This window comes from Piliocolobus tephrosceles, chromosome 13 (genome assembly GCF_002776525.5).
Source record: "Piliocolobus tephrosceles isolate RC106 chromosome 13, ASM277652v3, whole genome shotgun sequence".
Classification (NCBI taxonomy): domain Eukaryota; kingdom Metazoa; phylum Chordata; class Mammalia; order Primates; family Cercopithecidae; genus Piliocolobus; species Piliocolobus tephrosceles.
The window spans coordinates 114,576,770-114,592,045 of NC_045446.1; the positions used below are offsets into that span (position 1 = coordinate 114,576,770).

At 48.9% G+C, this 15,276-nt stretch overlaps 1 protein-coding gene across 5 annotated transcripts in view; it reads left to right on the forward strand.

The window, feature by feature from the left end:
- PKNOX2 (PBX/knotted 1 homeobox 2) overlaps positions 1 to 15,276 on the forward strand; it is a 268,109-nt gene that overhangs the window by 197,049 nt on the left and 55,784 nt on the right. For 4 of the 5 annotated variants that reach the window (XM_023208561.1, XM_023208562.1, XM_023208560.2 and 1 more), the window contains one exon: positions 5,709 to 5,848. The exons of the other annotated variant lie outside the window; for it this stretch is intronic. In XM_023208561.1, the coding sequence (XP_023064329.1) occupies positions 5,709 to 5,848 (140 nt within the window). The remainder of the gene's footprint in view (positions 1 to 5,708; positions 5,849 to 15,276) is intronic. 5 annotated transcript variants of the gene reach the window in all.

The following is a 15,276-nucleotide window of genomic DNA, read 5'->3' on the forward strand; positions in this document are numbered from 1 at the left end:
CCTCCTGCCTCTTTTTTCACAGAGTGGAAAAAAAATCTTTCCATTCTCCTCTTCAAAGAAAAGTAATTAAATGCTCCAATTCATATAGTACGATGAGTCAGAAGGCCCTCCGTGGGCTTCTGTTTTCTCATCTGCGAAATGGAGATGATGATAACCTACTGTGCGGGATTATTGTGAAGCATGAAAGCCCACGTAGCTTTTTTCTCTTTTTTGTTTTTGTTTTTAAGAGACAGGGTCTCGCTCTGTCTCCCAGGCTGGAGCACAGTGGTACGACCATAGTTCACTGCAGCCTAGACTCTCTGGACTCAGGCATCCTCCTGCCTCAGCCTCTCAAGTAGCTGATACTACAGGCACACACCACCACATCCAGCCTATTTATTTTACTTTTTGCAGAGGTGGGTTCTTGTTTTGTTGTCCAGGCTGGTCTTGAACTCCTGGCTTCAAGCAGTCCTCCCGCTTTAGCCTCCCAGAGCACTGAGATTACAGATTACAGTGGCGTGAGCCTCTGCACCCAGCCCAGACATATTTTATTAGCTTACTAGAACAAAACATGTCACTCTTCCTTACAACTGGAAAAAGATAGTGCTTTACAGAAAAGAAGCATCTGTGGGGGTTTTGGGTGTCATTGAGGGCAAGTAAGATCTTCCCAGCACCCCTTAAAACACACCAGGGAGCATCTCCTACTCATTTTCATGAGTAGAAGACCAGACTGCCAGCGTGGCTGGATCTCTCAGCCTCACCCAGATTTTACACACCTGCATATACATCTGAAAACTCCCGACTCTTCCCATTCCTTTTTAGAATGGGAAGAGAAAGAACCTTCAAACCGAGAATCTGATTCAAACCAAGAATCAGGGTTTCCTTAGCTGCAAGCTTAAGGCAGAACTGGTTCTGGCTAGATGGCAGAGAGAAGTCCAGTGGTTATAGCATCTACAGGAGGGAAGTGCATGGAGGTGATGGCCCCAGGGTATTTGCCCCAAGAAAGAACTCTAGGCCAAGAGAGGACATGGGAAACACAGCACCCACTTCAGCCTCCCAAAGCACTGGGATTGCAGGCGTGAGCCACTGCACCCACTCCAGAAATATTTTCTTAGCATGTGTGTAGGTGCTGGCACAGTGTCACATCTCATAGGGGCCTCCACAGGGAATGCTGCCTCCTGCCCCACCAGTAACCATTGTCTGGTTCTCTTGATTAATCAGCACAACCTGCAGAGTGAGTATTATCTCCTGCATTTTACAGATTAGGAAACCAAAGAGATCAGGAAACTTGTCCCAAAACACGTAGCTAATAATTGGCAGAGGAGCATCAAACCCAGGGCCGGATCCTCTGCTCTTTCCATTCTCTGAGGCTTTTCTGATCTCCCGGGCAGTTCTCAGGACATTGTTCAACGTTGCCTGAGCTTCCCCTGGTTGAAAAGGGACAGTCCTTCGTGCCTGCACTGATGCCTACCTGTCCCTTTCCCCAGCGGGCTGCCAGGGCAGGCTCTCCAGAGTGCTCTGAGGGCTCCTTGGAGAAAAGCTCCAAATCTGGAGTGGCCAGTTCTGAGACCAGCTGTGAATGCACCAGGTGGCCTCCTGGAGTGGGTAAGATGAGTTTCTTCCCATGCCAGACCAAAAAGAATGGAAGAAAGCTACTTGGGGAAAAACTGAAATTAGAGATGTGCTAGTAAATATTTAACAACTTGCTCTCAGAGTCGGGGTGGGGAGCGCAGGGGCAAGCCCTGATTTGCAGCATTTGCCAATTTCCATGGTGTAAATGCTCCCACCATGGCCAATTTCAAGCTCCCAATGTGATGTCAACCAATTTGCAAAATTTCTGAAGATTTAACAGTTGGCTTTCACAGGCCAGAACAAGGCAGTTTCAGCCCACTGCTTAATAGCCACGGCCTGCGCCTGGTTCACACCTGAGCCTACTTTTTAGACTGTGCTGCCCAGTAAATTCCCCCCAAAAAATTTACTTCAAGTTATCCCCATCCTCCTGGCCCCCAAGCCCTGTGGACAGCTGCAGGTCCTCTCCCTTTGAGCTCCAGTTCTTGGGAAGTGGATATCTCTGGCCAGAAAAAGAAACCTATTTGGGGATAAACACTCATTCTCCAAACCTGCAGGAAATGCAGAGTTTGCTGACTTGGCCCCCATGAGCTATATAAATTTGAGTCATCGTCCTCCTCAGACCAGCTCTGCTGTCTTCTTCCCATACTTCTGCCGGTCACAGCCTCTCAGCTGGGGCCTCTTAGGACACTGGCAAGTGACCACTTTTGATTTACATTTTATTCTGAGCTTTCCTCTTTCACCCACCAGGGCCTTCCCCACCCACCTTTCCCCAAACTCCTGCCCAGAAGGGGGACTTCATCCTCCTTCATCCCTCTTCATCCGAGGAGCTCAGCTAACAGAAGCCGTTTGTGGATTCCTTCAAGGACACGAGGGAACTCACTCCTAGTGGGCAGAGCAGAGCACACTCTTCCCCCTACATGTCACCCTCAAACGAGCTGTGCAGATGTAGCTATGCCTTGCTTTATGGCAGCAGTACATTCCGGAAATCTCGTGTTTAATAATAACAACCTCTCCTCCATCTGTGAAGCACTCTAGAGTTTCCAAAGCACTTTTACATACTACACATCGTCAAATCCGAGCCTCACACCAGCACTGTGCGGTGGGTGCTGATGATTAAAACACCCTCATGGTGTCTGAGCCTGTTGGAGTTGGAGGGGACTTCAGATATCATGCAACCCAGCCACCCAGCTGAAGCTCCCATCTTCTCCACGGTGGCCCAGCTGGTCAGTCCGACTCTACTTGGCCTCTGCAGTGGCAGGAAATTCACCTGGAAAGGGAAGCAGCCCATTCCAGCCTTAAAGAGTTGGGGATTGGAAAAGTATTATTTAGGTTGTCTCCTTGTTATAGATCAAATGCATTGCTTGTAGTTCGGCCCTTCGAGTCATACAGAACTGATATAATCAAATCCCTTCATTCAGATATTCAAAGGGGGCTTTCATGTCTCCCCTTCTCCCCCATCCTCCAAATCTTGCTTATATATTCCAGGTTCCTTCAAATATTCCTCATACAACAAAGTACCGAACCCCTTTACCATCCTGGCTGACTCTGCTTTGAATGTATTTTCATGTACTTGTTTAATCAGAGTAGTGCAAGACCAGAAGTTCCTGCATGCTGTGAGCAATGCCTCTGTTAATGCATCCTCAGCTAGCATTAGTTTAGGTTGGATTTTTTTGACAGACACATTACACTTTTGATACATTGAGCCGGCTGTCAACTAAAACATGGCTATTAAGCCATGTCTCTCCTTCCCTGCACTTCAATATTGATTTTTCTTGGTCCAAATGTTAGAAGTGTTAAATTTTAACTTATTAGATGAAGATTAATCTTATCAGATTTAGCCCCTTGCCAAAATCTGTAAAGATCTTTTGGATCCCAGTTTCACGGCATTCATAAATTTGTTGAGCATTTTTTTAGACGTTCTCTAAATCACTGATTAAAGTGCTGAATAAGAGGATAAGGAGGAAGCATGTGACACTCTTTTGGAAACCTGCCCCAAACTGATATCTATCCTTTAATTGTCATCCCTTGGGTGTAGTTTGCTAATCCATGCAATTGTCCACCAGGCTGCGTCTCTCCGCGTTTTCTGCCAGGCTATCAGGGGAAATACCTTGCTGAGGTCGCTTACACCATGTTTTCCTGATCTGCAGCTTAACGATCATGTCAGATCCTCGAACTGAGCTTTCTGATAGCAGTCTCTCATCTTTGTGATCCCAGTGCCCAGCATGGTGCCTGGTACGTGGCAGGGACTCAAGAAGTATTTGAAGAAATGATCAGTTGCATTAGTGAATGAAGGGATGAATCTGGCCCAGATAAGTGTGAAGATGACTGGGTTTTGGTTTTTTTCAGAATTCACTTTCTTTCTCTATTTTGAAAATTGGAATAGCATTTGCTTCTACTTTCTTTCTTACAGCACCTCCTTAATACTCATGAATTCCAAAAGGTCACCAATTTGCTTACTGATGAGAAAATAGGAGCTTAAGAAAGTTAAAGAATTTGCCCAAGGTCAAAGGCTAATAGGGGGAGACGGTAGGATTCAAACAATTGTCTTCTGGCTTCCAGGCACCATGATGCTATGTCTAGCCTCTTACCCACTGAGATTGGAAAGGCTCCCCCAGATCAGCCAACAGTGGCAAGGGTATTTCTGCCTAATAAACAATGATACAATCTAGGAAAGCAGGTACATTTCTTTTACAGTCTCAATCTCATTCACCACCCATCATTCATCTATTCATTGATTCAACAAATATTTATTGAACACCTACTAGTGCCAGGCTATTCTGGGCCCTACGAATTCAACTGTTACAATCACTCCATGAGTTTATGTTTTAGCTGGGAGTGAAGAGAAAATCAATAAGCACATAAATACAGAATATAGTCATGGTAAGGGTAAGGGCTATGAAGAAAAATAAAGCAAAAGGCGGAGGAGCTGTATGGTACTCCAAAGAGGTGGCATCTGAGCGGAGATCTAAATGAAGAGATCTAAATGAAGACATGCAAATGTCTTGGGGATATATGCACCAGCAATGCTTGTATTCACAGAAGTATAATACTTTTTCTTCCAGAAAGCAGGGGCCTAGATTCATATGATGAACTTTGCAACTATAAAATATCTGATTCTTTCAAGGCACGTTCATTCATTTATTTACTCACTCATTTTCTCCGCAAGTATTTTTAATAAGCATCAAACCTTTTTAGTAAGTATGTGCCAGTTGGAAGCTGGCTATGAAGGAGGGACCAAGGCCTCAGGGGAGAAGACAGATAAGTACGTGAAGCCCAACACCACATGTGGGGAGAGCTACCATCGTACTATGGACAGGGTGGTATAAGAGATCAGTTAAGGCTTATCATCATTCGCACTTTTAGACATTTCTTTGACTGAAGGAAATAAAAAAGCATGAAATTCCATAATGATGGTTTTTAAAAAAAAATTAAATCGTTGAACCATTTCTTTAAACAAAACCTTAGATAGAAAATCTAACAGATAGTATTAAAAGGAGTTGCTCTGGTTGGTACAAAATTGCCGGTCTCGGGACACCTTCATAAACATGTCACAGATTATGAAAACCCCTGCCCTAAATATTTGTTATGGCCAAGAACAAGAATCTGTCCATTGCCCACTAAAGACTGCTTGTCTTGAAGTGGCCAGGTAAACCAAATTTGGAGGGCCATTCAGTCGTCAGTCAAAACCGCTGGGACCATTGCCTGTGGCTTGCATTAAAGGGAATAAATAAACCTGTGTCCAAATGACAGCTGATTCAGCCCCTTTATTCCTGCTTTTCAAAGTCATCAAATCAACTGTATGATGGTCCAAACGACTCATAAGCACAATTTAAAGGGTTCATCCTATTGTTTTTTTCTCCTTCTGGGCAAGGGTTACCATATTTGCGTTGAGAGTCATCTCTTTTCAGAGTGTGCTGGGTGTCTCCTGGTTTTGGATGGCCTGAAGTTGTTTTCTAGAACATGCTCATTTGAAGAAAGCCAGCTTTTCTCCCCACGGTAGCACACGTACGAATGGACGCTCAGTGTGTGCTCACAGTTCTGTTGCCCACATGCTCTCTTCCGGGCACAGCACAGGCCAAGGCAGACCTCACACTACAGCCTGGAGACCAGTACGTTGGCCATGCTAACCCACCATCTCCCCTTTCTTCTCTCTGCAGATGACGGCAACCGCCCAGCCACCCTCCAAGGCCCAGGCTGTCCACATCTCTGCCCCCTCAGCTGCTGCCAGCACACCTGTACCCAGTGCCCCCATCGACCCCCAGGCCCAGCTGGAGGCTGACAAGCGAGCTGTGTACAGGTAGGAGACACTTCAGCTGTGTCTACAGCCCTCAACCAGCTTCAGGCCCAGCTCAGCTGTGAGTGAGAATGCAGGCCAAAAGGTGGGCTTGACAGAGATGACGGCCAATAGCTATTCTCCCTTGGCCTCCTCTCTCTAGTCAATTCAGAAACCCCTCAGCTGGCCACAGTGACTCTAGCTTTCTGGAAATGTCTAGGGAGGGATATGGAGGGCTAGGCAGCATCTTCCAAGAGCAGCACTTCCTATCTCAACCAGGCAGATGACCCCAATGGGTATCAGAAACCCTCCGCTCAGTCAAACAGGCAGCTGCCTCAGGACCCTGTCCTCGCCCTGTGCCCCATTGTTGCTTTCCCTCCATCAAGCCCGCCAGAGCTTGGCGGACCTCTGACCGCACCCTCTAGGACTCGGCAGTCCACAAACTTTAGGAAGCATGAAAATCACAGGGAGAGCTTGTTAAAACACGTGGTTGTGGGCTCCATCCTCAAAGACGCCAAATCAGTAGATCAAGCTATAGGAAGAGAGAGATGCATTTTTTAAAAGCATTCCAGGTGAATCTGATGCGGCTGGTTATTGGACCACACTTGGATCCATGGTAGTCTTTGTTTTTACATAATAGGTATTGGGTGTGATTGTAGGTTCTGGCACTTTTCCCCAAGAAGGGGGGTTTGCTGAGGACAGGCAGCTTGTTTTGTCTTGTTCTGCATCTGCCCCACGCATCCAGGGCTGAGTCTTGAATGTTGCAGAGGGTGGGATGGGGCTCAGGGAAATGCCTCTCTCCTTGATGAACTCCCGTTCTTGTACATAGTTGGGGAGGAAGATGCTGTCACCTGAGAACAAACCTGAATGAGGTTCCCACAGGGACTTTAGTTATCATATCCACTAAGAATATGGTAACCGAAGGTGGGGACTAAGGTGCCCAAGTCTGCACTCAGTATTGAGGCTGGACCCTTGCTCACATTCCCTTGTGGGAGCTTATATGTTCACATGCATCAGCAAGCATGGCTCGCCTCTGGCTGGGCACACACCGCAGCAGGTGCAAATGCCAGTAACACGTGGAATGATTCACCCAAGACTAATGAATAGGAAGATTTATTTCTTTCTGACTCCTCCCCCGCCACCCCAATGACAGTGCCTTTATGGTAATGGTGGTAATTAGGGCTGTTATTCTCATTCTCATCGGCATTATTTTTAGTTCCTCAGATAAGCCAAATGCCTCTAATACCAACAGTTGGGAGTCCAGAGCAGTGGCCTTTGATCACGGATCCTGGCACTGGGGGCCTCCCAGGCCCAGCAGAGGGACAAAACACAGCACCTGTGCCCTGCCCTGCGAAACACATAGGCCAGGCCCAGCTGCCTGCCGGTGGGGAGCTCTGGCTTGGGCCCCAAAGAACTCCAGGACCTGGTCATGGTACCTGTCAGGGAGACTCTAAGAAAGGTCAAGCTAGCCACCCCAGTGTGGGATGGGCCTCCTTCCCTCTGCCTTTCCCTCTTTACACTCTCTTATTGAATCCTTACTTTTCCTATGTGCGGACTGTGCTAGACTCCAACAGAAGGAGGGTCAAGGTACAGGCTCTTCCCTCCGTCTCTCCAGACACCATCTCATGTGCAAACAAGAAACCAGAGCTGCGTGGCCAGAGCAACAGGGAAGGCTTCAAAGAGAAGGCAATATTTGAGTTTGGTCCTAAAGGTTGAGTAAGAGACCCCACTAGGTGGAGAAATGGGTTGGGAGAGGACCTTTCAGGACAGCCAGTGGCCAGAGAAGCTGGGAGTGGAGAGGTGAGACTGCACAGCCACCTGTAATTAACCCGGGCAAGGTGCGGTGGGCTTGTGCTTTTGTGGGGAACATAAGGAGGGAAGGGAGTAACATGGCCTCTGAAAACCGCCCAACAGCCTGATGACATATGCTTGTCATACTCTATTTGGAGCATTGCTACTCAAAGTATGGCCTGTGGACTCGCAGCATCACAGCACCTGGGAGCAGATTAGAAATGCAGGCTCTCAAGGCTCACTCAGGCCTAAGGACTCACAATCTGAATTTTCACAAGATCTAAGGGGATTCCTATGCATACTGAAGACTCACCTCGCAGCTGCTCAGACCCTGGGACAGGGGCCTGTAGTGAGCATAGATCATGGTCGAGAAAGACCCCCAGATGAGTGGTGTAACAAACAGTTTTTAGAAACCTAGGTTTGAGTCCCACCTCCACCGTGTCCTAGCCTCTCTGAGCTTTCATGTCCCGATGGAACCTAAGCAGCAGACTTGATAAGAATCAATGAGATGGCCCATGGAGGCACCTGGCCCCATGTCTGGCACCAAACAGATGGGTTTATTAGGTCCTCACCAATGCGAACCATGGGTTCCAAAGCCCTTCTCACAATACCAGGCACGTACCCTACCCAGGCCAACCTGCAGGAGAGGTGGGTCACCGCTCCCATGGGAGCCATCACATGAATGTCACTTGAAGTATGGCCTAGACCTTTCTGCAATTAACACTTCTTCCTACTTCCCTTCCCTCCTGGGCTTTATCTTCTCCCACGGGGCTGACCATCTGCAACCCTTGGTGTTTGCCCAAAATATGTCTGCAGCTGTCTGATCTGGAAGAGGGAATCCCAGGCAAACGTGGCTGCCCCAGCACCTCAGGACACCGAACTGACAGCAGCAGCATGCTGGCTTCCCATCTCTCCAGTCCTGCTGCTGCTTCCTGGCCCGGCAGCCCCAGGATTGTCTCCTACAACCACACCTCTCCCATTAGTACCAGCCGTCCTCTCTGCAGCCATTGCCCCGGGATGACCGGGCAGGGAGCTCGGCCTCCTGTAGGGTCAGGTAATTTTAATTAGATTTGCCTGCCTGGGGCAGCCTGGCTGCTCCAAAGCACATCGGGGAGTCGGCGTTTCATGTCAATAAATGTAACCAGACCCTTTCCATTCAGATGAGTGCCCCACACCGGCTTTTGGGAGGCCCCATCATGGCCCCTCCTAGAACCACAGATGAAGGAAGGGTGAGGGTGGCCCCTCCCTGCCTAGGGCCCTGCTGGGTGGCAGAGGGACAGTGTGACAAAGGGGAGGGAGCCTGCCAGTGCCCGGGAGGTTTTATTTGTGTATGAGGATGTGTTAATGAAATGTACTAGTTCCCTTCTGATGTGGAAACTGTGGGGTGGGGGACGGAGGGCAGCGTCTGTCTTTAATTGGATCATACCAGAGCATCATCTGGACTAATCAGCAAAGCAACCAGGGGCTCCCGCTCAGATTAATGATTGCAGTCTAATCCGAGCAGATCCCATGATTGGATACACATCGTGGGTAATTGTGTTTGTGGCCCAGGAGCAGCACTGAGAGGGGGTCCAAAGAGGGGAGGCCGGTGGAGTGAGGGACCACAGGTTTGAACCTCCCAAACCTCAGTTCTCTCTTCCCCCAGCCCCCACCTCAACCCTGGGGTTTTGTCCCAAAGAAGTTCAAGCTTAGCTTGAGCCACAGTACCCGTCTGCCCATGCTGGTGATGGGTTCGATGTTAGGTGCTGCCTAAATCGGGGGATTAGGTTGCCAGCAGTGCATAGCCAGGGCCAAAAGGGTGAGGTTAATCCAGTTTTCCCTCCCCCTCCTCCCCTCCAGTCTCCTTCATTCCCCTTTGAAGTGAGTGGGTTCCCATGGAAACCATGGTGTCCTGAGGAGCGGAAGAGGGGCAGGAGCTAGGCCTGGCCAGGTGCTGGTGGGGGAGGAGGTTGGCTTTCCAAAGACTGCTCTGCTAAACCTCTCTGAGAACCAGGGACGTGGAGGTGCTAAAGTTGTTGCCCATTATTGGTAAGGAAAAGCTGGGCTGCAGGCATGAGCAGTAAGAAGACAGTGAGGGCAGTGGTGCTTTGCCTTTCCATTAGGAACCCAGAGAGTGGAGCTGCTGGTCAGGGGTAGAGGGTGAGGTGGCTTCCGGACCCTGCCTGTCTCCTTTGTGGCATTACTCACGATTGAATTAACTGAGGTAGCATTTGGGTCAACCTTATTTCTGTTTCCCTCGCTATACTGTTAACTCCAGAGGACAGGGTCTGTGTCTGTCTTGCTCACTGTTTTATCCCAGCACCTTACATGATACCTTAGAGTCAGCAGCTTAGACGAAGTAGCTACTGCATCAAAGCTTGTTGGATGGCTTCATTAAATAGGTTAGGGAGCACCCCATAAATTGTCATAGTTCTAGGTTGATGTGCTGTCAAATGTCTCTCGAGGCGGGGAAAGGGAGCAGCTCCGATCTGTAGCATTTGCTGATCCCCGTGATGTAAATACTCGTACCACGGCCCATCCCAAACCGCCCACCTGATGCCACCGAGCAGTAGGGAAGACATGAGCAGGGCGGGCTCTCACTGGCCTCAAAGCCCAAACCCCACACAGGGAGCCAGGTTCCAGGTGCACAGTCTCTAGATTGACATGGGTAAGCCCATCTTACAGGCCAGTTCTTTAGAATGGTGTTACTGATACTTCTAGCTTCCTACATTCTTGGTCTGCACTGTCCTGTCTGGGCCACTCCTGGGTTCTGAATTTGAAATGTTCTCTCTTAATCAATGAACTCTTGGAACAGCACCTGGTGTGGATAGGTGTTTTATAAGTGTCTGTAGTGATAATTTTCCACCTCAATGCCAAGGCAGTCTGTCTCTTTCCATCTGCTTCAACAGCGCCCCACCTTCACTCCAAACTTCTCCGTCTTTTCCAAGTGGCTTCCAAACCTTTCCTGGTCTACCAGCGAATGATCTCCTTCCTCGCAGCTCCAGAAACCCTGCCTCAAACCATTCTTCTGCTTCCTCTTTAGTTTCATAGCTCTGAGAATCTTGCACTTTCCACACCATGTGTCTAGTTCTTTCTCCCACACATCACAAGCTCAGAACTTCTACCCACATGGGACCACCAGAGAGCTCATGCTCAAGTCCAGCTCTAGTTCAGTAAAAACAATGTGAGCCCTGTTTATAATGCACTTGTTTCTGTCTCGTGCAGACTGCATGGCAGAATCCACACTTGCATGGGGAAGGAACAGAGCAGGACAGTAGGCGGTGTTCAGATCACTCCCTTGAGACTATCCTAAAGGTCATGGAAGTTCCCAGCATGATCCTGACAGCCCTATAGCTAGAGGTGCAAATGCAGCCATGGCCCTGTGTTGGGCAGTGGGAAATAGAATCATGTTCTAGAAATAGACTTGGTGAGAACTGGCTTTGTCACCTGGGGCTAGCTCATCTCTCTGGGGCTCTGTTTTCTCAACTATCAAAAAGAAAACTGATAGTAGCTAGAATACAATAAGATAATATCTGGCATACAGATCAGTGTTTGGTAGACTGGGGTATTTTAAACAGAGGAGCCAGCATACGTTGCTTTGGCCCATTCAGGATGTGAAGTCTGGTACAATCAGGGGGGCAGGATTCAGGGTTACGAGCCTTTGGACTTAGGCTGCCTGGGTCACACTCTAGCTCCATCACTGGACACTAAAACTTTCTGTGCCTCAGTTCCCTTATCTGTAAAATGGGGCTAAAAACAGTACCATCTCCTTATCTAGATTGTCGTGAGGTTTAAATGAGATAACGCAGGTAATGTACTTGGTAAAGAACCTGGCAGGTGGTCCACGTTCTGTGGGTGTCAACCGCTGTTGGACGTATTGGTGTCAGGCAGGAGCTTGTGAGCCAGGAGGTAAATGCTGAGAGGCGGTGCAGCAAGAGGCAGGGCTGCCAAAGGTTTCCAGTCAAGTGGTCTTCGCTCTACAATTCAATTAAATATTAACTGAGCTCCAACATGTGTAAGGCATGGTAAATTCGGAAAGGGGTCCTGTCCAGGGACGGACGGAAATATAGGCATAGAAAGTAGCAGCGACATAAACTTGGCACACAGTATGGGCTCAAAAAAGTATTTGTGGATTTGACTGCAGAGCTTCTGGCCCGCAGTGTAGTGTGGGAGAGTTGCACTGCTTTTCCCAAGGGAGGTGAGCCCTGAGAGAATGACAGCCATGCTACGGGTCCTGGGGCTGGGCTGGTGGATGGGGTGGGAGGAATCTCTCCAGGCTTGAGGCTAGACAGATAGGCTGGGTCCTGTGTGACTTCCTCTGTAGCAGCTGCCTGGTCAGGACCCTGGGAACTGGCACGTCCTAATGAAGTGTCTTTGAGAGAACTCTTCCACCCTGTGACCAAAGAGTGTTCTGGCTCCAGTGAAGTTGACCCTGGGGCTTAACCCTCTGCCTTCCCTGGCATTGGGCTTGGTCATTCCTGGAATGTGCTGGGTGAGGTGGCCTGAGAATGGTGTGGGAGACATGCAGCCATTCCAAGCAGAGAAGTTAGGACCAGATGCTTCGTGCCAGGGCCTCTGGACTACTAGGTGCTGTGGGCAGATGTTCCAGGCTGTGTTCTTGGCTGGGCTTTGTGGGATGGGGGTTCTAGCAGATAGTCCCTGCTTTTTGAAGCAGCTGGGTTCACTGGCACCTGAGGTAACATCTCAGCTGCTGACTGTAGTCAGAGGGGTGATACTGCTGGAGCCATAATCTGAAAAGTGAAACCATGCTCAGATTTCCTCTGTAGCAGGCAAAGCCCATTCCCTGCCCTTTCTATGGCATAATAAGGCCTCCTGCGCCAAGCCCAGCCTCTGCGACTGCTGCTGACAGGCCCAGAGGCTGCAGCTGTCTTGCTCAGGGAGCAGGTGTGCTCAGGAGGGATGGGCCTGCTGCTTCCACGGCTCACCTGCCTGGCCTAGGCATTATCCAGGGTCCCCGCCAAGACAAACCCCATCGAAAAGAGATCCACGAATCCTGAAATCTGATGACTTTTATCCTCACAAGGTTGTTAGGATCCAGTGAGATAACCAATGCTAACAGCTGGCAGTGCTTGGCACACAGAAGTCTCTTGGTGAATGGCAGCTACATTCACGAAGAAGGACTACACTGGGTCTGTTGCCCTTACAAGAAGGAAGACAACCAGCAACTGGGCCTCCTGCAAGTGCAAATGATGTGGGGTGGGGTGGGAGGAGAACAGAAAGCTGGGGCCATGAAGGTTCATGTGGCCAGTGGCTTCTCACCGGGCCTGAGCTAAGCCAGCTTGCCCATCTTTTAACCATAGTGCCCCTTTCTGCTTTTCCCAAGCACTGATCCTTTTCATGGCTGAGTGGAAAGAACCTGAACTGAGACTTTAGTCTTCATTCTGACTCTACCGTCGGGCAAATCATTTAACTTCTTTAGATAAGCTTTCCTATCCCACAGGGTAGGCATCAAACGAGGAAAGGAGAGATCTGTCAAAATGTTAAGGCCTCTCCAAACACACACAAGTATTATTACAAGAGGAGGTTCTTTTGGAAACTCACCGAATGAAGCAGAGATTCTCTCATACAGCAACGGTCTCGTGGCTCCCAGGGTAATCCTGGCAGCTCAGTTCTTGGACCCCAGGATGTGTATGACTCAAAAATAGTAGAGAAAAGGGGGAAGGCAGATGAAGTGAGTCCAGTAATTGCTCACAAGTAGTACATGGGAGAGAGGGGAGAGCACACGATTTGGAGTTTGAATACCCGGATTTTAAATCTCAACTCAGTTACTGCATAGCCTGATGCAATCATTTAACCACACAGCACGTCCGTTTGCTAGTGAGTGAAATGGGAGTGAGAAGCCCGTTGGGGTATCGAAATGCAATAAGCACATATAAGAGCACTTTACAAAGTGCCACTAAGTGTGTGTGGGTGTGTGTTTAGTCCTTGACTGTGATCAAGACAACATGGTTAGGGCTCACCTCCTCACAGCATCTCTTCCCATTGAAGTTCTTTCTCTAGGGGGACTGGCTGAATTTCTGGTAACGGATGGAATCTCTGACCGCCTTTCACTAGCTGCCTAATTTCAGGAAAGACTTTTGTCTTTTCTCTTTTGTTTATAACTTTTATTTTAGGTTCGGGGTGCAGGTGCAAGTTGGTTATACATGTAAACTGGTGTCACGGGGGCTGTTGCACTTCTCTTTTTGCTGCCAGAGTCACCTCGCCTTGTTATGAAGGGGCTGGACACGACATCCCCACCAGGTCTCATGTGTCAGGCTGTTTGTAATTTTGCCCTCGCAGAGCAGTTTTAACTTTCACCGTGTTGAGATTTCACATAGATGCGTTTAATGTGCCGGGAGGAGTGTGTGTGTGCGTGTGTCTGAAGGGAGGAGGGCTGAGCAGACTGCGACCTGCCCTGGGCCCCACACTTGCTGGGAATGGACCTGTCCACCCACCTGGGGGAGGAGAGCTGGGCTGGAGCCCAGGAGCCCTGACAGATGCAGCTCCAATTTAGAAACTCAAAGAAGTCCTCTCCAAGGCAACCCAGGCGAACACACCGCCCACTGGGCAGGACTAAAAATACACCCGCATGGTTTCAACGTCACACCTGAAGTAAAAATACATCCAACCAGGGGCCGCTGGCTCGCTCCCACCCCGCTCTGTTCTCTCCATCTGGTGCTTCCAAGGGGAGGAGAAGCAGAGGGCTGGACAAGCACCTTCCTCCCTACTCCCTCCCCTCCCTCTAAGACCTCACCACCCTCTCCACAGGCAGCCCCCAGCAGAGCCCTGAAGAAGGCAGGTCCTTTCGTAGCAACTGTGGCTAGAAGCTGCCAGATGGCAAAATCTGTTCCAAGTCTCCCTGGTATGGATGGATTCTGAGCCTGAAAGAACTTGAGGATTGTGTCTCAGAACCTCCATTCCTATAGTCATTGCTTACTCCACTCATTCATTCACTCATTCCCATTCACTGATTCGTCAAAAATGTATTGATCCTCTGCTGTGTACCATACACTGTGCCTAACCCTTTCGAGTTCAGAGAGAGAGAAAATGTGGTCACCGACTGGAGGAGCCCACCATGCCATGAGGAAGACAGACCTATGCACAAACAACTGTGCTTAGTAGGGTTTAAGAAGTGTCATCAAATAGATTTCTATTGGCAGTCCTTTTTTGGTTAAAAGAAAATGAGGCTCGAAGTTCTGATAAATTATAAGATGTCCCTCCCCCTCCTCTTTCTGGGCGTCTATTTGAATTGGCATGTGGGTTTGTTTTCCCAGCCAAATGAGTCAGTGGAGATGGGAATATAAATTTATTGGAGTGGATGGTGTCAATGTTGCCCTGAATTTAAAAAGTGCCCACGCACCATTCCAGGGAAATGGAGCAGGCATTAATTGATAGTTTACTAAGTGCCAGATACTCTCCATGTTTCTTCATTTAATCCTTACAGGAACCTGCATGAGAGGTGTTATCCTTGATGAAAAAAGGAAACTGAGGCTCCAAAAATTCAGTAACTTAGCTTATTTCAGACCACCCGGCTTCCCACCCTAAATTGTGAGTGAGGTTAAAGAAGAAACCCCTAGCATTTGCTGTGAGGGCTCACAGGAAGCGACGGTTTCTCTTGCTGGACAGACCAATGAGGGGAGCCTGCACAGAAGGCGTGTTGGCCTGGATGCTCAGGTCATTGG